General features: G+C 42.9%; 1 protein-coding gene across 6 annotated transcripts in view; it reads left to right on the top strand.

Moving 5' to 3' along the window:
* TMTC1 (transmembrane O-mannosyltransferase targeting cadherins 1) overlaps nucleotides 1-23183 on the top strand; it is a 164822-nt gene that overhangs the window by 43256 nt on the left and 98383 nt on the right. For 3 of the 6 annotated variants that reach the window (XM_053404675.1, XM_053404676.1, XM_053404672.1), the window contains 3 exons: nucleotides 310-383; nucleotides 5966-6142; nucleotides 7585-7791. In XM_053404675.1, coding sequence (XP_053260650.1) covers nucleotides 310-383; nucleotides 5966-6142; nucleotides 7585-7791 — 458 coding nt within the window. The remainder of the gene's footprint in view (nucleotides 1-309; nucleotides 384-5965; nucleotides 6143-7584; nucleotides 7792-23183) is intronic. The other 3 variants (XM_053404673.1, XM_053404674.1, XM_053404677.1) reach the window with 2 other exon arrangements.

Consider the following 23183-nt stretch of genomic DNA (forward strand, 5'->3'; position numbering starts at 1 on the left):
AAATGCTTCATTCATCCTTCAGGGCCTCATTGGCCTAATTTGCATGCCATGGTAGCCAGGGCTAGGCAATTTGCTGCCCTCCAGATGTTGTGGGCTGCGGCTTATCTTATGGCAGGGGAGAGGGGAGGATACAGAAAATGAACCTCTAGTTAAAACTAAGGCTGCAATTCTCACCATGCGCTTTTGGGAGTATGTCCTACTGCAGTCCTATGCAACAACATTAGTCATTGCTGTAGCTTTGAAAAACTGTATAGTTTCCTTACTTAATTACAATTCTAACAATGTATCTCTTTTCCCATCCCTTCTTAGGTAACGGGTATAGTAGGCAGAGCAGATGTCTTGGCCTGTCTACTATTTCTTTTGGCTTTTCTCTCCTATAATAGGTATGACTCTTTTTGTTTTATGGGGTTCTTAAAAAAATATGTCCCACCTTTTTCTCCGCCAAGGAGCTTGAAGCAGCTTGTGCACTGCTCCTCATTTAATCCCTACAACAACCTTGTGAGGTTGGTAAGGCTGAGAGGGAGTGACTAGCCCAAGGTCACTTATTGAGCTTCATGGTTGGGGTTTGGGGAGGAGCAAGCTGGATCTCTCAAGGAAAGGGTCAAGCCATCTTGCTGCTTCTGTGCTCTATATTATCCTCCTCCACTGAGCTGCTTTTTCTTTAATTAAAACAAAGGAAGAGGGTGGGAAGCACCTGCTTTTTCCAGAGATGTTAACTGCTGTCCTGCTGTCCTGCTGACCTGAAGGAGCGTCTCCACCCCCATCGTTCTGCCCGGACCCTGAGGTCCACTGCCGAGGGCCTTCTGGCGGTTCCCTCATTGCGAGAAGCAAAGCTACAGGGAACCAGGCAGAGGGCCTTCTCGGTAGTGGCACCCGCCCTGTGGAACGCCCTCCCATCAGATGTCAAAGCGATAAATAACTACCTGACATTCAGAAGACATCTTAAGGCAGCCCTGTTCAGGGAAGTTTTTAATCTGTGATATTTTACTGTATTTTTGGTTTCTATGGAAGCCGCCCAGAGTGGCTGGGGAAACCCAGCCAGATGGGCGGGGTACAAATAATAAATTATTATTATTACTATTATTATTATTATTATTAGGTATGGTACCATTTTGGGGGTGTGGAAAACTGCCCTGTATCAGTGCCTATAGAGCAGAGAGGAAAAACCCATTTAGAGTTTCTTAAGCACTGTGAAGCACAGGCAGGCTTCCCTCTTCATTCCAGCTGTGGGGGAAGACCTGTCCAAGCATCCCTTTGCACATACAGAGCTTTCTGCCTCAGCGAATCTGGGAAGGCCTTTGGGTCACTCAGGCGCCAGATGTGGCCTGAAATTCTAGCAGTGAGAGAGACAGGAAGCAGAGCCTGCTCCCAGGGGGGGAAATGGTGGGGCAAGAACAGCAACAAAAACCTCTCCTTGGAACTGTGCCTACAAATCACGGCACAGACAAAAGTGTGGATGAACTCTCAGCTAGGCTTCTCCTTTCCTTAAATTGTTTCCATTCCAACCAATTATTATAAGAACTGCTATTTAATTTTTTAAAAAATGGGTGCCTTCTTGGTTTCCCCATCCCACCCCTCTTCCCTCAGCATCCTTTTTTCCTTTTGCTCTCTGTCTTTCAGATTGTAATGGCTACGGGTCTTGGTTCCTCTGATTATATGCAAGCCACTTTGTGAGCCTTTATGGCTGGGCAGTGGGGCTACACATATTTAAACAAGTTAGATAAATTCCACGTCGGCATGGAACTGTTGTGTAGAATCACGCCACTCGCCTGAGACCCTTGAGTCTGTGGCTGAATTGGCTACATGATGAAATATCTAATAATCCCACTGAAGTGAAGGGTATTACATAGTTAAATAAATGAGTCCTGTAATTACCGCGAATGCTTCACAGAATCTCTGCTGTAAGCAACGAATCACAATTTGCATGCTCTTAAAACTATTTGTTTGCTGGCACTTAACAACAATGAAGACAAACGGCTTGCAGAGTGCTTACTCCCTTTTAAAAGCTTTTTTACTTTTAACATCAAACACGATTGTGGTCAAGTTTCTAAATCTTTCCGGCGTATAGAGAGAGACTCAGTGTCTTTGATGGGGATTCAGTTACTCTGTTAAAGTCTCAAGCAAAACGTGCATTGTCTTAAGAGTTTAGGGAAGCTGATATGAAATCGGATGGGGATGAGTTCACTGAACATTTTCACATCCTTTGAAAAGTGTCCCCACTTTCAGCAATTGAGAGTAGCTTTAAAAGGGCTTCAAAGGCTCCTTCAGTAATGGTTTGTGTGGGCTCAAAATGTCATTCCAAGACCTTGGCAACTAGGCCAGTCTTCTGTTGATGGGAGCATTCAGATGTATGTTCGGTTACTCTTTAAAAAGCTCTCGAGCACAACAGGTGAGCTATTTGTCTTCATAGTTTATAGAAATGAGCTGAAATCGGGTGTACATGTGAATGTGGCAGGAAGGCAGGGGGAGGGAGTGCAGGGACATGGGAAGGTGCCTTATACTGAGTCAGACCCTTGGGCCCATCTAACTCAGTATCGTCTGCACTGACTAGCAGCAACTCTCCCATTTCAGGAAGGACATCTCTCCCAGTCCTACCTGGAGATGCTTGGGGAGTGAACCTGTGAACTTCTGCATGCAGAGCAGATGCTCTCCTGCTGAGCTGTTGTTCCTTCCCTGACTGGGATTGCAGCACATCTGCTTTGCCCCCCCCCCCGGATTTCCAGATTAGCCCAATGATATCTCCTGCCTTCTGGAATTGGATTGTATGAGTGGTGGTTCTGTTACCACACTAGGGGTGCAAAAGGAGCAGGAATGTTTGCATGGTGCCCAAATAACCAGGCAAAGCTCATTCTGTTGCTGCATTGTGCTGGGAGCATAACAAGCAATAAAACTGCCTCTGTAGCGCAGTACAAGAAGACAGGTAGCCTTGTCTGGTTGTCTTGGCAATGCAGGGAGGATTTCCTTCACAGTGAAGCAGCCTTGCTTCGTTTACCCTTTGCTGGTGATACTAGGTTGCCAAACCCAATTGTCTACATAGCCCTTTGAATTGTGCTGTCATCTCCCTTCCTCACTACGTGATCCCTGATTTTGTCCTTAACCCTTCCATCTCATGATGTCACCTGTATCGTTCCATTTATTTCCAGTGTTGAGAGGTGAGTGCTGATCCTCATGTAACCAGAGTAGTGCCACCCATGTACAAGAAGGGTGGATTAGCAGGCTTGGGAGAATGCCAGGGTCTGCAGAAACACAAAACACTATTAGAAACTCCCTCCCTGCCATGGAAGGGCCGTACCTCAGTGATAGAGCATCTGCAGAATGCCCCAGATTTAATCCTTGGCATCTCCAGGTGGAGCTGAGAATTTCTCCAGCCTGAAACCCCAGAGAGCCGCTGATAGTTATTGTAGAAAATACGAAGGTAGATGGACAAATGGCTTGACTTGATATAAGGCAGCTTCCTATGTTGTTCCTGTGTTCTTGGATAACCCCAAGGCAGCCTAATGATGACTGAGCATATTTGGTGAGTGCAGAATGTTGACTGACTAATGGAGGAGACAAAAGAATGGGAAATGGTGGTGGAGAAAGAATGGAGCAGAATATGCCTGGAATATAGGGCAGCTGTGGCTAAAATGCTGAACTGGGACAGTCTACGCTGCAACATTATGTTGATGGTCCCTTTTGTTTTGTACTAATAACTTGAACGTATAGGGTAGGATTCACCTAACCAGCCCCAGCAGCGGAAGGATTTGCATATTGGGGGTCTCTCCCTATGCTCCCCCCTCAAAATGGCTCTGGTGGGGTTAGGAGACCCCCCAGAATAGCAGGCGGAGGAGGAGAGGGGGATTGCTCCATCTGGCAAGCTGCAATGCTTGTGCCAATGAAACAATTGGAAGAGTGCAGTATTAAATCCCACGCTTTGTTTCTGACCACCCCTAGATGTTCACATTGCTAAAGGTAAAGAGACCCCTGACCATTAGGTCCAGTCGTGGCGACTCTGGGGTTGCGGTGCTCATCTCGCTTTATTGGCCGAGGGAGCCGGCGTACAGCTTCCGGGTCATGTGGCCAGCATGACTAAGCCGCTTCTGGTGAACCAGAGCAGCACATGGAAACGCCGTTTACCTTTCCGCCAGAAAGGTTACCTTACCTTAACCTATTTATCTACTTGCACTTTGACATGCTTTTGAACTGCTAGGTTGGCAGGAGTTCACATTGCTAACACCATCCTAAATAGACCACAGAAGTTTCTTTAAATGAAAGAAGCTGTTGCAAACTCTTATTGTCCTTTGTTCCAGGAAATGTCATTGGAATAAAGTTAGTGGCGGTCAGTTTATATTGTATTTCCGTCAGGAAATGCTTCCACTGGGTGGGGGCTCTCTAAGGAAGGGCTACAGGGACACGCTAGATTTCTGATACGGAATTGAAAAGCTGTCATAAGCCATGATTTTCTCTGAATGCAACTAGGGGTATCGTTCTACCCTTAACATCTCTATGATGAAAGCCCCATAGACCTGCCAGTTCGGCATTTGTAGTGACAACCAATTTAGGTTAAGTATAGGAAGTGACAATAAAGATTATACTGGGACATAGAAATCTGCCTTATTAAATCAAGTCAGACAGTTTGTCCCTCTTGCCCAGTATTGTCCCCTCTGAATTGGCAGGAACTATTTAGTTCTCAGACAGAGATATCTCCCAGTACCTGTTCCCTGGTGCTTTTTAACTGAGGATGCTATGGATTGAAGCCTTAAACTTGGACCCTGATGGCTGTGTTCTACCTCCACGGTTCTGAGTACCACTTGGGAGGGAACTGCAGGTGGAGAGAGTGCTGTTGTGTTAAGGTCTGGATTTTGGGATCGGGTTGGTCACTGCAAGAATAGGCTGCTAAACGAGATGGGCCAGTGGCCTGATGCTGTAGGCTCTTCTTATGTTCTGATGACCTTCTGCATGCAAAGCATGTGTCCCACCACTGAACTGTGATGCCCATAGGTGTCCACATGGGAGAGGGCAAAAGGGACGTGGTCTCCCACTTCCCCTTGATGAACCATACTCTTTGGATCCTCCAAGTTTCTATCATTTGTGGAACATGAGATGTGAGGATAAATAGCCTTTTCATGCATTCAAATAACATATGTAGTCATACTATCTGGAGGGGCGGGGGACTGCACATACAAGCCACATCCCCACTGCCCCTACTGGTTGTACTTTACCCTTAGGTCAGGGGAAGTTGATCACTTCCCAAGAATGAATATCCCCCTGCTTCCTTTTTGGACCAAATACAGTTTGGAAGCTCAAGTGGCCTTAGTTGTACAGTGCCTGTATTCCAACAATGGGAAGGATTGGGCTGGAGAGCAATTCCGAGCTCACATGTACACAACTATTTGGTGCTAAGGTATATCTTGGGTGGGCACAAATTCATGGGAATCCATAGGATTTTTTTGGAGAGGGGGGCAAAGGAAAACACTGAAAAGGGAAACAGGCTAGTTTCTCAAGAAAAATGGGATGAATAGTGCCTGTACAATAGTAGTGGAGGGGGAAATACGCGGGCAAATGTGTACTATTGTACTACACAATAGGACTATTGTGTAGTTGCATTTGCCCAATGTGTTATTGCATTTGCCCATATTCTTCCCACCTATTGTCCGTTGTTGATTGTATGCTCCTTGGGGGAGGAAAGACATGTGCATGCTGTCTGTGTAACTCTATAAGGAACCATATGTCGCCTCCTCCTTTTACGATAACTTCCTTTTTTGCCCATTCTTCTTTTTGCCTTATCGCTCTGCTTATTTAACAGAAGCACGTTGTTGTTTTTCGACTTTGCTGATGCAGACAGTCTTGTTTATTAACAGTGTACTAGGGAGGGGTTTTTATAACTTAAGGGAATGAAATCTGCTTAATGGACAAATAGAAAGCAAAATGCATTTGCCGTTTGGTTTTTTGAAGTAATTTCTCCCATTTCCATTCTGCCTTGCAGGAGTGTGGATCAGCTTTATGTTGGGGAACATTTCCCCCCCACTGCCTCCCCCTCCTTTTTGCTGCTTAGTTTATTTCTTGGGACTTGTGCAATGCTGGTGAAGGAAACTGGGATCACCGTGTTTGGTGTTTGCCTGGTGTATGATGGCTTCTTGCTTTCTCAAAATAGACTCAGAATGTAAGTAAACATAACTTGCACGTTTAAGTGTTTTGGCTATATCTATCTTGCATAGAAGCACACAAAATGTACCAGCTCATAAATACGTTCAGTACATGGGTGTCCACAGTGGGGTGACGTGGGGCAGTTGCCCTCGCTGGATCAGCCAGAATTTCCAGATTCCCAGCTTTCATTTTTTTAAAACAGGAAGTTGCTAGTATTTGTAAAACTTGAGATATGAGGCAAGTGCTTCCACCAGTGCAATGGGTCTTCCCCCTTTCTCCCTTTGTGCACTCCCCCCATGTCTCTCCCCAGTTGGTTCTAGGGGATGTCAAGAGAACCCCTAGAACAACACAGGATGGGGGGAGGAAGTAGAGAAATGGTTAGTGTTGAACTGGGTCCAAATAAATTTGGGTTCAAATCCCCACCTAACCGCACATAGTTACTGAGTCACCTTGGTCAGTCACTGTCTCACTGCCATACCTACCTCACTAGGTTGTTGTGAGAATAAAGGTTTTGGGTGGCTGGGGAGAAAACCATCTATGCTGTCCCAAGCTGCCTGGAGGAAAATATTAGCTAGTTTTCACAGTGTTTCCATTTGGACAGAATCATCCCTAAAAACCTTAGAACTTGGTTGTCTGATATGTATTTAGGACTGTTCAGTGAAAATCTTTCTTTCCTTCAACTGCTTTCCTAGATGGGCTCCTTGCATTGACAGATGCTAACTATTGTGTTTTATTGCTTCGATAACATTATATAGCTGCCGCATCTGTATTGTAGAGCTTCCAGGAATTAGGCTGTGTGGCCCAGGTGTGGCACAACTTTATATCCGCGCTAACGTTATCCAGCATGAGTGCTGCAGTTTATAGTGCTCAGTATTTTATCTCTATACTTCTTCCCTGGCACTCTTTATTGAGATGGATTTCTCCATCCAAATAAAATAACCTAGTTACACTGATAACAACACTTAAGATCGATAATGGAAACAGCACCAACAGCTGCAACAGACATCAAGCCATTAGAGCAGCAGCAAATGTACAAGCTACAGCGAATCATAAAGTATATAATTGTATACACACACATTTGTAAATTTATATTAAAGTGAATTAAATTTTTGCTGGGTTGTGGTCAGCTAAGCTCCACTCAGACCCACTGGAATTAATGGACACTCGTTAGTAGCACTGACATTGAACACAAGCCTGTTTCATAGAACTGCCAATTATTTATCCCAGGTGTGGGGAATGTTCATGTATTTGATGCCTTTCTGCGATTCATTTTCAGCCCTAGAGAATGACTCAGAGGAGCACTCTTGTCACGCCGTCTGAGAAATGATATTGGGTGTGGGATCATCCTAACACCGCTTTTCACACAGGTGGAACCAAATAAATGCTGTAGGTAGCCCCCGCTCGATGTACGTGGAAACCTGTCTGTTAATAAAAAGCTTCGATTCCTCTTTCAATTAGGAAAAACGGAGGGGTGCACCAGAAGATTCCTCGGCCTCCTTCAGCTTCCCTACACGCTTCGTTACAATTTCCGTCATCCAGCAGGGAAAATGGGAAGCACCGTGTGGCTCACAAGGGGACGTGGAACTCCTGCCACCCGGCATCGCCTGAAGAACAGCAGCACAACGGCCTTTCTGTCTTGAGCAAAGTTGTGAGGGCTGTGCTAAGGTACTATATTCAAACAAATGTTTGGAACTTGGAAGTGCACCCAGTTGCTTTTATCAGAATAGCAGGTGAACAAGGGTTTGTGTGAACCTGCCCCATACCTTGCCTTTTGTTCATTTGGCCTAGTCTTCGCCAGCCTGATCTTGGTGGACTCCCAAGTCTCCTCATCCCCAGGCAGCATGGCCCAATGGTTTGGGGAGGGATGGATCTTGCCAACTTTGCTTTCTCTCTGTTTCCCATTTTTCCAGTCTTAAGTTTAGCTCTCCTCACTTTTGCACCAGTTTACAATTTTGTTTAAAAATCTGAATAAAAATTCATACACATTTTCTTGCGCATTTAATCTAAAATACACATTTTTGTATAGTGTTTTGCCTAACACACACATTTTTGCAAGCAATATACAGTGGTACCTCGGGTTAAGTACTTAATTCGTTCTGGAGGTCCGTTCTTAACCTGAAACTGTTCTTAACCTGAAGCACCACTATAGCTAATGGGGCCTCCCGCTGCCCCCACGCCGCTGGAGCACGGTTTCTGTTCTCATCCTGAAGCAAAGTTCTTAACCCGAGGTATTATTTCTGGCTTAGCAGAGTCTGTAACCTGAAGCGTATGTAACCTGAGGTACCACTGTAATGCGTTTTTGTACGTCATTTTCACCAATGTAGGAAATTTTGTGTGTGCTTACCCCTAATAATATGTTTTTTGTGCACATTTATTGTTTTCTAAGCTGCAATGCAAAATTTGAAGAAGTGCAAATTTTGAAGGGGAGCTGCGTTTTGGTTCATGTGTTGGTTTGAGAAGTGCCAATTAGATTTGCATTAAAATGAGCCAGATTGATTCATCCCCCATCGTTAATCAGGGATGAAGGGAGTCTCAAGGGTGCCTGGTTGGAGAAACCTGCTCCTAGGTCATTTGGGTCTATTCTGACTGGCAGTGGCTGTCTAGGGTCATAGGCAGAGGTCTCTCCCATTGCCTCCTGCCTAAGCCTTGGTACCTGGAGATGCCAGGCACTGAATTGTGGCTCTCCTACACAGCATAACTTAGTTTCCTTTCTCCCCTCTGTTTTGGGGAGCCAACATGTCCCAGTGCAGTTTCACCAGCATACCTAGCTTTCAAGCGAATGTGGTATTTTGGGTGAGGACCATTTAGCAGGTTGCGCTTTAAGGGTAGCGCAACTGGTTCAGCCGCACCAGGTGCCGTGCTGCAGGGGGCGCCACAACAATGCTGTAGAATGGAGCCAAGAGGCCAGGCGATGCCAAATTTTAGCGTCGCATGGGGCGCCTCTGAAATTTGAGAGCTCAAAGTCTTCCACTGCACTTAGGGCCCTATCCTGCAGAGATGAGTAAAGCAACTTCCCCTAGGTTGTGTCACTAAATGGCAACTTTCAAATGTGAACAGGAAACAAGGGCTTTGTGTCACTTCTGTTTTTCCTCTCTGGGTGGAGCACAGCGTCCTTTTACTAAGGATTTATGTGTATTGCTTGCTAAGTTTCCTTACCCATCTGCTGGTAATTGAGTTGTGAATAAGTCTTATTAGCCTTTATCCCTTTTTAATCCCTCCTTAATAGGGCACAGTGCTGTTAATTGGATATGCTTGTTTCCTAGTGTTGTGTTTCATTTGCCAGGTGATCTTTTCCTTGAAACGCTGGACTTGTTGATTAGGGTAGTGACAACTGCGGTATAACTATGGGGCCAAACCATGTGTGGAGAGTTCGGCTAAGCAGTCATAGCAAAATAAAGCAAGGGTTTGTGCTACAAGTGTACAGCCAGGCAGACACTTCTTAAAGGAGTAATGTGACAAATTTCCTGGCCACAGGGATGCAAACAGCCCTATAGATGGACTGATTTTACAGTGCATCTATAGTGTGTCTCTCTACAGCAGCCTTTCCCAGTCTGAAGTTTTGGCCCACAGCTCTTATCAGCCCCAGAGAAGCCAGGTGAAGATCTTTTTTACCCTGCCATACTTTTATGTTTTATGTTTCAGTGCATTCAGATCTGATTACAAATAGTTTTCCCATTTGCTGGGTTTTTTGTTAATTTTTATTATGGTCACTTTTTAGGCTTCTTTTTGGTACTGTCTTATGTTGACCTGTGAATTTTTATATCATTTTTGTATTGTGATTGTTTTACTGATTGAATTGTATTTGATTTTTTTTTGTACATTGCCCAGTGGTCTTTGGTTGCTGGGCAGTTCAGAAATGTATTCTTATTCTCATTACAGACATAATGTACATTATAGGCATAACATTTTCTTATGTCCATGTGTTGGCAAGCTAGTCATAGAAAGGAGTTAGCAGTTGGACTCTCAATATAACCAGATTTCAGCATTTGTTCTGAAAGAGTTTCTGCATTCAGAAGTGGTACAGCTAATTTTGCTGATAAAACTTCTGCCCATGTAGTTCTACTATATGCTTATGCAAGATATCAGCAATATCTGTTACCTTGGGACTTTGTGTTCTGGAGCAGTTAAGAAACAACTAGAAAAGTGTTAGGAACCATAACGCTCCAGGTGATCTATAATGTAGCTTTTGGCATTTACTCAATATTTTGTAAAATAGACAAACAAAAAACCCAAATGGTCCAATGCAAGTGTTTGTTTTTAATTACAAACTTGGTTGAATTTTGTTTTTAATTGCCAAACACAAAGTGTTGTCTTCCAAAGAGAAATATATGCACATATGTTAAGACTTTTATGCAGTCATCCACATGGCATCAAAACAAACTTGGAAAATCTTTTACATTACATTTTCATCTCACACCCACAGGGTATACTTAAGTCTAAGGCGTTAAGATAATTTCTCCATAGTGGCTGCTGTGACTGAGACAGAATGGAGATTACTGTACTATTGTTAATAAACAATATAAACTGAGACCATACAGAGCCAAACCCAGCTTTCTTTGTTCATCCTCTTATCACCCAACGAACATTCAAAAAATCAAAACCAGCAATAAACTAAAAACACATCGGCAGTCTAAATATCTAAGTAGGCTTGTCTAAACAAAAATGTTTTTAGCAGGCCCTGAAAAGAATACAGTGAAGGTGTCTGCCTGATATCAATAGGCAGGGAGTTCCAAAGTGTCAATGGCACTACAATAATAGGTTGGTTTATTACAGGTATTGTGTGGCACTTGTAACAGTGCCAGTTGTGCAGGATCAATCCCATCAGGAACTCCAGTCTTTGCCTAGCATGAGATTCTGTGTTCTGCTATGCAAGGGAGTATGGTTAGGTTATTAATGTCTTCTTAGCTCTTTTATGAAGCCTTTTAAACTTGGTTGAGCACCTTTTTGAAACATTTGCCTTTATAAAAAATAAAAGAAAACTATTCACCACCCTTTGAAAGACTGACAGCTTTATGGAGGACTGCTCATAGTTAAATGTTGTATGGAAGCATGGTTTTCTAATGAGAACTAAAATGGAGAGCGAGGTAGGTTTAACTACCATTTTGTGATTTTATAAATCTCCCCTGTACAGTCCTCCAATTATCAATTTGTAGTTAAGTTCTGCAAAGCTATGGTGAGTGCACTTGATATCCTCAACGTTTAATTTAACACGAAGCTAATAACCTGCTCTTGTCTTTTCTGTCTTGTAAGAAGTTAAGTTATATCTATTTATTACAACAGGGAGTTTGGGTTATGTGCAACTATGGAAGAGAGATGAAATTATCAAACTTGGAAAAATACTTTAAAAATTGGCATCAAATAAAAAAATATGAGTGAATCAAAGATGGTTCAGATATTTGCAGTATCTCCATGTCAAATGGATTGTTTACTCAGATGTTAAAAATAACAGCTTGTTATTTGCAAGGCCCTAAAGTAAACTTAAGGTCCGTATAGTTAAATTAAAGCTATGGTTTTCCCAGTAGTGATGTACGGAAGTGAGAGCCGGACCATAAAGAAGGCTGATCGCCGAAGAATTGATGCTTTTGAATTATGGTGCTGGAGGAGACTCTTGAGAGTCCCATGAACTGCAAGAAGATCAAACCTATCCATTCTTAAGGAAATCAGCCCTGAGTGCTCACTGGAAGAACAGATCGTGAAGCTGAGGCTCCAATACTTTGGCCACCTCATGAGAAGAGAAGATTCCCTGGAAAAGACCCTGATGCTGGGAAAGATGGAGGGCGCAAGGAGAAGGGGACGACAGAGGACGAGATGGTTGGACAGTGTTCTCGAAGCTACCAGCATGAGTTTGACCAAACTGTGGGAGGCAGTGGAAGACAGGAGTGCCTGGTGTGCTCTGGTCCATGGGGTCACGAAGAGCCGGACATGACTAAACTATTAAACAGCAACAAAGTAAACTTGCAAATAAATCTACAAAAATTAGTAGTCCATAAAAAAATTATAACTCACCTGCTCTCACATACCTGTGTTAGTCATTTAAAGGGGAAAACCCACCTTGGCTTTTGAAAACCTTCTCCTACATAGTCACCTGGAGCCTATTCTTGCCAAGTGAATTTACAAACTTCTGCTAATGAGATATGTGTGGTGGATTTTTTTGGGGGGGGGGTAGCCTGTAATGTTTAATTTTTTAATCTATTAGACTGCTTGCATTGTAATCTTTACAGAAAGGCAGCATTCAGATGCAGTGAATGCAATTATTGGCAAATCCTTTAATGAGCTAAAAAGATATCTCTGATTAATTGGGCAGCAGATTAAAAAGAAACTAACATAATAACTTATTAAAATTGTAGATTTTCAAGAACTATATTAAGAAAGGCACTTAATCTTCTTTTTCTCTCATGCACATTGTCTCTCCCCCTGCAACGCCCCCAGCCCACACACAAAAGAAGAATGCCTTTTCTGAGATGGTGCCTGAAACAAAACAAGTATACGTGACCTACAAGCAAATTATACTTCTTGCTTCAGGTCTAGCTGTTCCCAGGCTTTCTTCAAAGTGCTGGTCGTTATTTTGAAAGCTTTTAAAGTGGTTTAGGACCAAGATACTTAAAGAACAATCCCACCCCAGATAGGAATCTGCTTGTCAGCTAAGACAGGGGTGAGTAACCTGCAGCCTGACACCCTTTCATGTGTGTAGGAAGGAGGAAAACAGGGGGAAAGGGGGTGACAGAGATAAAGGGATAAATAGGCACCACTGCGGTGGGAAGGTAAACGGCATTTCCATGCGCTCTGGCACTCATCACGGTGTTCCATTGCTTCAGAAGCGGTTTAGCCATGCTGGCCACATGACCTGGAAAAGCTATCTGCGGACAAACACCGGCTCCCTTGGCCTGAAAGCAGAGATGAGTGCTGCACCCCATAGTCGAATTTGACTGGAGTTAAACATCCAGGGGTCCTTTAGAGCCAATGTGGTGTAGTGGTTAAGAGCGGTAGACTCGTAATCTGGTGAACCGGGTTCGTTTACCAGTCTCCGCTTCTCCACATCCAGCTGCTGGGTGACCTTGAGCTAGTCACACTTCGTTGAAGGGAGAAGAGAATGTTAGCCGCTTTGAGACTTCTTTGGGTAGTGATAAAGCGGGATATCAAATCCAAACTCTTCCTCTTCTTCTTTACCTTTACCTGTGTTGGAAGCAGCTTTCTAAAGGGTTTGTCCATTGGTCCATCTCACTCAGTACTGTCCGTCTTGACAGCTTATTTGGGAATATGCCAGGGACTGAACCTAGTGTTTTCTACTTGCAAAGCATTTTCTCTCCCATTGAAACACAGCCCTTTTCCATGGCATGCTATGTTTGTTTTTAGAAGAGAACCTAATACAGTCTTGTTGCTGTTCAGGGATTGTTGTGTCATCTGGGGCAGAAAGTGTTTCATTGTTTCCTAGATTTTATTTTATTTGGTGGGAATATCTCCACCCCATCTCAATCCTCCCAAAAGAATGGGAAATTTATCTTGAAAATTTGTGGCTTACATTAACATCATTGGATTCTTTCCTTGTTATAAAGTGCAGATTTATAGCAGGGAGTGGCTATTTTAAACGTAACCAGCAGACTGCATAACAGGCCTTGCTGATCTATGAGGAGAGGGTTTTTACAAGCTCCGGTCAGGAAGTTAAATGTTGGAGGGCTCAAAGACAGCTGTCTCTATTTCATCGTTATTCCCTGCATTTGCAATTCAGCTGCGTTTGATGGATGCTGTGTGCGCTTCCAAGGTCAATAGGACCAGATTGTTTACACTGGAGTTTTTTTGTATGGGTGCCAACACACACACACAAGATGCTCTGATTCTTGCTCCTCTACTATTACCAGCCCCAGCAAAAAAATAGCAGGAGAAAGAGATATTGAAATGTTGGAGGAAGCAACACAGCTGTGAGCCGTTTTGCAATTAAAATTTCAAGACCCGCGGTTTTCGCCACCAGATATTGCTGGCCAGAAATAAAATAACAAGGAGGGCTCCACAGAGCACAGAGCATCTAACTCATCATCTGAATATATTATTTGAAGCATAGGGGGCGGGAAATCTGTGGCCTTCCAGATGTTTTGGACGCCAACTCCCATCAGCCCCAGCCAGCATGGCCAGTGATCCCTCAGTATCTGGGAAGCCGCAGGTTTCTCACTCCTAGTCTGACAGAAATTTGTCACAGGAACTTCTCTACGTTTTTTCAAAAAGTGAGTTGCGTCTCCTCAGTTGTCGTCTTCTTTGGCAATCACTTATAGCTGAGTAAGATTGTCTTCCATGAACACGGTTTTAACAGTGAGTCTGTAAGTGACTGCGGAGGCCCATTCTGGATCCACACGTCCTTCCACAGTGGGGATGTAGGTTTCCAGGTGGGAGTTGATCATGGTGAGGGCTTGCCAAGTGTGCCTTCCTCTTAGCACTTTTCTCCCTTTCGTCCTGAGTTCGAGCGTCTTCAAAGCCCATGACACCTTTGGTAAAGGCTGTTCTCCAATTGAAGCGCTCCCAGGCCAGTGTTTCCTAGTGTTTAGAGTTGACAAAAATGTTTCTTGTGTTTGTGTTACAGGTTCTTGGTACAGTCCTCTCATGGACCATCTAAAACTGTAGCTGCTTAAATAGTGAGGTGATGAGTTGGAGGCGCATTTTTGTTCTGTTTTTGAGGATATGTTGGTGTTCCCTATAATAGGGAAGGGGGGAAATAGCAATACAGGGCATTCCCTCTTACAATGGAAGCTAGACATTTGCTTATTAAATTTATTAATTCCTTCAATATTTCAAAAACATTTCAATATTTCTAAAAGGCTTCTGTGTCAAGGTTTTGATTTTTTAAAAACATAATAGATTCATAGGTTAAAAGGCTGAGGATCAAAGCCTTTTTAGTTTATTAATTACCGTATTTTTCGCTCTATAACACGCACCCGACCATAACACGCACGTAGTTTTTAGAGGAGGAAAATCCGTAGGCATGACACCCGTAGGCATTTCCTCCATAACACGCACAGACATTTCCCCTTACTTTCTAGGAGGAAAAAAGTGAGTGTTATGGTGCAAAAAATACGGTAGTGGAGGCTGCTGTTCTAAATGCAGTTGCAAGGGTATAAGTAGAACACAGGTGAAATCTAGACACATATAAAAAACAATGTTAATTTTTTTTTGAAAAATATATATTGAATTTGCCATAGCACATCATCACCACTTGTTGTCACATTTGTGTTAATGCACTTTACAACACATTGAAAATGTTTTATTTGTAGCTGTATTGTTGAGTCTGCAGTGACTCTTGTACAGTACACAAGCACAAGCTTGCACTGAGTGAATCTGGCTCTTTTGACTGTAAAAGTGGTCTAAATAGTTAGAAAACATTTTCAGCTGTGGCTAAATTTGATCTTGGCCCCTAAACATTTAAATAACTGGATATATTTTCAAAGTCCTGATGTTCCAGTTATCATTGTGTGCCCTCTGTTCTTCATGCCAGATAATGGAACAGAAGCAATTTCAATTGTATAGAAAAAGACCACCCACCAAGGGCATTTCCCTCTGTCCTTAATCCTGTCTTCTTCCACTTCATAATGTAGCCATCTTTGGATCCCATTTGTGTTCACTGGCTTAATTAAACCTCTTTCCCAGTGGCTTATTTCAGATACATATTAAATTTACATAAACACTTTCCAAAGTGCAAGTCTCAAGATTGTTTCAAGGCATAGAAACTAAGTTTTGGATCTGGTGGGAGGAAGAATTGACTCATAACATATAGAGAATACATCAGCCTATTATAGCTAGTAGGCAGCTCAGTCGGAAGCATTTCATTTATTTTATTATAGGTATCTTTATTACAGTCTCCCAATCATATTTCTATGGCAATTAAACGGCATTACATGCAAATTTTGTATGCAATTCCAAGCTTGCAAGATAGGACTATTACAAGAAAAGGCAATCAGGGGGATTGGACATCTTAAGCAAGAAGGAGTACTTCAGCACTTAAACTAATATCACAGGCATTTAAGAGTGCTTAACCTAGCCTGGGTTGTGCTTTCTCCATGCATGCAAACAAACAAAGTAATGTTGGACCAGGACTTTCAAGACCCAGTTCAAATCCCCACTCAGCTATGACGCTCACAGAGTGACCGTGGACTCCTCACTGTTTCTCGCCCTCACTTCCCTCAGAGGGTAGTTGTGAGGATAAAATAGGGGGGAGGAGACCCATGCAGAACACCCTGAACCCACTGAAATCAATTAGTAGCAGATTTAAGACCTAAGAAATTATCGTTCTTTGCACAACATGCAGTCTGTGGAATTCATGGCCTCTACGAAACAACTTTGATGGAGTCTAGCATAAAAGAAGCTTAGAAGAATGAAAATCACAACAAAGCTTGATTTTGTACAGTAAGTCCTCAACTTGCACTCATTTAACTTGTGCACATTCATCTTTCTGCACCTGGCATTTTTTAAAAAGGGGGTGGTTGTCAAGGAAAAAGAACTTTGGCAATCTCACCTGCCATTGAACCCAGTGTGTTTTGACTATTCGTGTGATCCCTGGAACGTAACCCCTACGTACGTTGCAGGCTTATTGTGTGGGTGTGCATGCGCATGCCATCACTGTGCATAACACTTTACTGTAGTGCAATATGGCAGGTCTCTGCCCGAAGGAGTTTACAGTTTAATATACAATATACAAAGCAATGGAAGTAACCGAGGAAGAGGAAGAGTGATTATTTCACTGATACATGCTGTTGCTTTGTTTTAGTTGAATATAGGAATTAAGGGATTGTACCAAAGGATTCAGAGAAAGAGATCTCGATAATTTTTTGATAATTTGAAGACAGGGGCTGTGAGTTTGTGCATATGTCTCACGTGAACCTCTCCATATTTGGTTTGATCTGCCTGCACTTCTCACCATTGTGTTAAAACTTTCACAACACAGTTCTTCTTAAGACCTCATATGGGATAGTTTATAGATAGTCCCTGAAGGTTCCCCATTGATCAGTTATGAGGTAATGCTTTCCTTTAGCTTGATGCCTCACTGGGAGTCAATTCTGAAAGCACTGACTTGGAGGGAAAAATGTTGTGTTGGAACCGGCTGGGCAAAATCTTCAAGACATTTTGCAGATTTGGCAGGTGATAGGGGTTTGGGACTCAGAAGTTTAACCCAACAACAGGATGGGGATTTTTCTGTGTAATGAGCTTGGGTGGAAAGGCTAAGGGAGCTGGCCATGTTCTGCCTACAACCACAAATAAAGGAAGGAAACCATAACATTAGACAATGGGCATTTGCAGACTGTCCCCCCCCCTTTGCAGGTATGTTCTACAGCGCCATTGGTCCATTGGTGGACCACTGGCTCATCTGGCTCAGTATTATCTACACAGACTGCCAGTGGCTTTCTGGGATTTCAGAAATGATCCCCAGGTCTCTCTGGGTAGGCCATTCTACAGCCTGTCATCAACCGAAAAGGCCTTCTCCCCAGTAGCCACTTCCCAGTATTCACTCAGGGAGAAGGGCATCTAAAGATGATCTCAAGGTCTAATTAGGCATGTTTGCGAGGAAGTGAACCTTAAGGAAGTAGGTTGTAAGCCTTACAGGTTTGGGAACATTTGGCTTTCCAGATGTTGGTGAACTACAGCTCCCATCATCCCTGATCCATTGGCCATGCTTGCTAGGGTTGGTGGTAGTTGAAGGACGAAACCCCACCACTCCTGTTCTAACACATTTAGGTATTTGAAGGTCAAACAGCGGATGTCCAACCCCAGTATAAAGACTGGCTTGTTAAGTCTCTTTTGTGATTCTTTGCCTGTTGGTTTGCTCTGTGCTGTGCAATCCAGATGTTGCAGCATGAAGGTTAATGGCCTCTGGAGATTAAGCTGCATCCTTTGGGGCTATTGCAGGATGATCACAGAAACCAGAAGGATGTTGCTAATCTCTTCAGCGGTGCCTTTGAGACAGACTGGCACAATAGCATGACATGGAAGGTTTGAGATTTGGGAACAAGCAAAGTATATCAGTGTTATGCACTAACATGGTTCACAAGTGTGTGTCTTTGGGTCTTTTCATTAGTCATTCCACAGTTGTTTTGAGTTTCAGGTCTGTCCCTTCAAAATGCAAGTCACTGTTACGTTCATGGGTCTGCTGAGCCATTCTGCTGTTTTGGTTCCACTCCTGGGATTTTATAATGTGGATCAATGTGACCCCAGTCATCTCTCCTTTCTTTTGACCTGCTTGCTAAGGATAACGATGAGCATTGCTACTTGCGTCATTGCTATTCTTATATCTTAGAGCACATCTGCCTTCCAAATTGTAAACCACTTTTAAACTGGCTTACTGCTAATGACACTTGAGTGCTCCACTATTGATTCATTTTTCAGAGGGACTTGACAGAAGTTGAGGTCCCTGGTGGCTAAGGAAGAATTCTTGTATCTTCCTTTTGTTTGTTGAGAAAAAGAAACTTCCAACCCAGGACGCATTCAGACTTGGGAACTATTGTGATAGTCTTCCTGACCATAATGCTAGTGCATTATGTTTTCTAATGTTCCTTTCACATTGCAGTATCTGTGGTATTATGGAACTGTGGCTTTTCAACTGATAGACAGGCATGCTGCACTGAATTTCATTCACAGCAGTGGGTGTTGTGTGACACAACAGCAAACATCATTGGGCAACGTCCCTACTTCCCCTCTCTTTCCACACATACATGCTTCTGTTTCCCCATGAAAACAACAGGAAAGAAATATATGCCGGAAACGTGCCCCAAATGTCTTCACTTTACTCCCAAGATTTTCCGGGTTATGGCATCTGCAAACCTATTTCTTCTGGAATCAAATAATATGAAAATGAGTGCTAAACATGCATTATATTCCATTAGTTTTCTGGAAGTGGCTTTTATGTCATAGGAAAGCTCTAGTATAATGTGGAAATTAACAGGGGAATAGAACAAACTGCCATGTGAATGCAGCCTCGGAGTGGCTTACCACGTGACTGCCTTATGTCCCATTGAGCAACAAACATTTGACAGACTATCGCTGAAATATTTTTGTTGCTAAAGTAGTCTGAAGGCAGTCTGGTATCTCTCTCCGCCCCTCCCCCCTCTTGGAAATCCATTTGTCATTTTAATGGCTCTGGAATGTTACATGCTGGGAGATTGGAAATGTCTGAATCCAACAAGAGGCCTCAACGACATTCTTAATCATGAAAGAATATATCTGTGCTGCTAAGGCATCTTGGTTCCTTTGGGTAGTTCAGTTAATTTCAAGGTGTGAATAAGATAAAAAATAAAAACCATCTCAGTGCTGAGGCGATTCTTCTAAACCTGCTCATCTGTAAATAAACAGATTCCTCAATTGTCTGAATCTGTCACTGCGCCATAATGATGCTCAGCTGCCTGCTAAATAATGATACTTTCCTTCTACCGGGATGAGAGCAAAAGCTTTTGATCGTAGGCGTAGAACTCTTTCTGGAGTTCATTATGTGTCAAAGCAGCTCACCCTTTACATCTCGCCCTCTCTCTAAAGAACTCAAAGTAGTATAAACAGCTCCCTACTTACTTTTTTTTTACACTAAACAGTACTGTGAGGTAGAATCTAAGGTCACACAGTGAGCTCTATGGCTGGGCAGAGATGTGAACAGGGGTCTTCCCTATTCTAGTCTAACCAAGACCTGCTTATAGATTTGCGCATGGAGAGATTTTTAGTCTTCATGGTGACGGTCTTCAAAACATGTGGGCTTTACTTGTAAGTACAACTCAGAATAAAGGAAAGAAGAACAAAGGAAGGGGGATTTGTGAGGATAGCAGTGCTCACAAGGCAAGCCTTTCCTGAACGCTTCAAAAATGCAAATAATAATACATTAGTATGCTGGATCAGATGAAAGGTCCAGCCTTTTGACATATATATGTGCGTATATATTAAATTGGTCGCCATTAAGTTAATCTCTGCTTATTAGCTTGTGTCTAGAATTAAGTGGCAATTATATCATTAGCTTAGCACCCTGCATGATTAACTTACTGAATTCACTGGTGCATGGCTTTCACTTTAGATGGATTTTTTAAAAGAAGGCTGGACCAGTTCATGAAGGAAGATAGGTCTTCCAACAGCTGTTAGCTATGTCAGGTGAGATAACCCTCCTGTTCAGGGTTCCAATCAGGAGGGAGGAGATTCAGCTCCCTACTGAACTCCTTTGCACAGCTTCCTCTTGGTCAGCTCTTGGTCCAGTTCTTGCTCCAGAACATGGAGGGTTGGTTAAGGATGGATATGGAGAAGCTAAGTGACATAGCATCTGCTTTGCATGCAGAAGGTCCCAGGTTCAATCCCTGGCATCTTCAAGTAGAGCTAGGAAAGACTCCCTGTCTGCAAGCCCAAGAACAGCCGCCAGTCATAGTCAACAGTATATAATCTAGGGTTTTGCTGGCATATCTGTTGTACTGGTAGCATATAATATCTGTAACATTTTATGATACTTGTAAAACACTGAAGATTCCTGCCCCCCCCAAAAAAGTAAGCAGTATATACATTATCTACATGTTTGCTCACCTTTGGTTCCCACCATGCACTCAGCTCTCACTTGTGACTCCTAGAAGCTGTCTACATGTGGCAGCAGCCACACCCCAGGAAACAGCTTTGACAGGCCAGCTAAACCAGGTGAGGGGAGCCGATGGGTCTCAAAGTCCATCTAGGAGCAAGAAAACTCTGATCCTAAACCTCTACTGCCTTGTGGGATATCTTCAGGAGAAGAAAAGGCTAAGGCATAAACCCTAGACAAGTCTGGAGTGGAATTGCTAAGATGGTTGGATGGCACCTTGTACTCCTCCTTCTGACAACTCCTATAGCCAAGCTGGTGTGAAACATATTGCTCTGCTTTCGAACACATCAGCAAAGTCTTATCGTCTGGGTAGTCCAGGATCTCCATACACACTGTCCAGGCGTGCACCTCGGATAGGTCATTTCAGCGTTGCTAACTCAGTGGTTTGACTTCACCCTTGGAGGTGCACTCCATTGTCCTGGGCAACCTTTTGCTGCTGAAGTTTGAATTTTGCCACAATTTGTTTTCCAGCCTGATGCAAAAGTCTATTTTTAAGGCAGAGAATTTTTTTTCAACTGATTTCAAGATTATTGATATGTAGAAAGACCATATTGCTCAGAGCACATGAAGAGCTCTATGATCTCCTTCCTTTTTAGGTTTCCCTTGATTTTAATGGGAAATAATGCTGCGGGCAGAAATAATTACCATAGGATAAATCAAAGGCACACAGATGGAACACCCTGATAATGAGATACAGCAATTAGTAACAACTTTGTTTTAGAACCGTACTAGTGGTATGCTTTGGAATTTCTTTGATGTGGTCACTGATTTATAGATAATATTGGGGAGGGAATACGAGGCCCATGCAGGCAAGCTCAGGATTTTTTTGCTTTTGGCTCAAGGTGTTTGTTTCTTAATGCTATGAGCCCAAGAAAATTTGATGATGAATTGCCTCAAGCTCAGTAGTGTTCATCTTAGGATCAGGCTGCAAAAATGAAAAATGTATTTGGCATAAGGATGGTATTTGTATAGTACCGAGGCTTTCAAAAATGATTTCCTGAAGAATCCTCAGGTTCCCTAGAAGCTTACCAGGAGTCCCTCAGTTCAGTAATGGTTGGCAAGTTTCTCTGAAAGTTGTTTTATTTATTATATTTCTGTCCATTCAAGGAGCTCAGGGCTGCATGTATGGTGTTATCCCTCCCCCTTTTAGTCTGACAGTAACCTTATGTGGTAGGTTAGGCTGACAGTGGCTAGTTTGTGGTCACCCATTGAGCCTCATGGCTCAATGGGGATTTGACCTTGGCTCTCCCCAGACCTAGTCAAACACTCTAATTACACCACAATGGTTAAAAGACAGCTGGTCCTCCACTATTACTCACCTGAAATGCACCATTGCAGGGATGTGTTGTATGTACTCTTTCACTTTGTCCTGGGAACCATAAAAGACCTCTGAAAAAATCTCTACAGTTTAATGGCTGAATTCAGAAATCCCACCAAAGCACGGTTTGATTGCATGACTGAATTTTTGTCACTTTACAAACCATGGTTTGCAAGGAACTGAACTTGGATATCAAAGCATGGTTCAGAGTTGGTTTGCAAACCACAGTTTGTGCTGCTATATCTGAATTCACAAACTACAATTTTGGCTTCATAAGGCTGCTGCAACACTGAGAAGGGAGGGACGTTACGGAGCTCGATGCCGAGCAGATACAAAATGAAAGCAGACGAGTAGCTTCAAGACAAGGTTTGTCTTCTGTACATTTGAAAGTTCTGACTATGGTGTCAATTCATAACTAGGATTACCAGAAACCATGGCTTGGCACAATGTCTGAATTGTGCTGTTTAGTTTTTTCCTTTGCTCTCTCACTTTCATTCCTATTATAGAGAAGCTGTTGCATTTGTTATATCTAAATGCCTGGTTGTGTGTGTGTGTGTGTGTGTGTGTGTGCGCGCGCGCGCTTCTATTAAAGAATTGCTTGCCTAAGCCTGTGCAGTATCTCTTTCAGTGAAAGCCAGAATCAACCCATTTTCTGCAAAGGATATTGTTGTTGAATGGCAGTATACAATGTACATTTTGCATTCCTTCCAATAAATGCCGGAAACGGTTGGCGGTATGCTCTGTGCCAACACCTTTTGTGAAGTTTATTATTGGGCTGTCGTTAAGAACAGGAACTATGGTATTGCTGTCTTTTCATTTATCCATTCTGATAAACTGTGGCAGTTTTCAGTGCTTATGCGTTTTTTTCTAAGTTCTTTTCTAAATAAAAGGAAATGTATCTGTTGGGTGTTGAATCGTCCTCTTATTACAGTGGCCAACTTTTTTAAAAAACAAGGAATGCTTATAATGAAGACTCTTAGCTATTTGCTAAAGCTGTACACATTAGGTAGGGCTTTGGTCAGTATTGGTAGGCTCAGAGGGTTGCCATAGATCCTCTTTTTCCAGGACATGTCCTCTTTTTCATGGGTAGAGTCATCATAGCGATCTATAGTTAAAAGTAGAAGTCGGCAAATGTGTCCTCTTTTTTTGCTGTTCAAAATATGCAACCCT

The sequence above is a fragment of the Podarcis raffonei genome, chromosome 10, assembly GCF_027172205.1.
Source record: "Podarcis raffonei isolate rPodRaf1 chromosome 10, rPodRaf1.pri, whole genome shotgun sequence".
In the NCBI taxonomy this organism is placed as follows: Eukaryota; Metazoa; Chordata; class Lepidosauria; order Squamata; family Lacertidae; genus Podarcis; species Podarcis raffonei.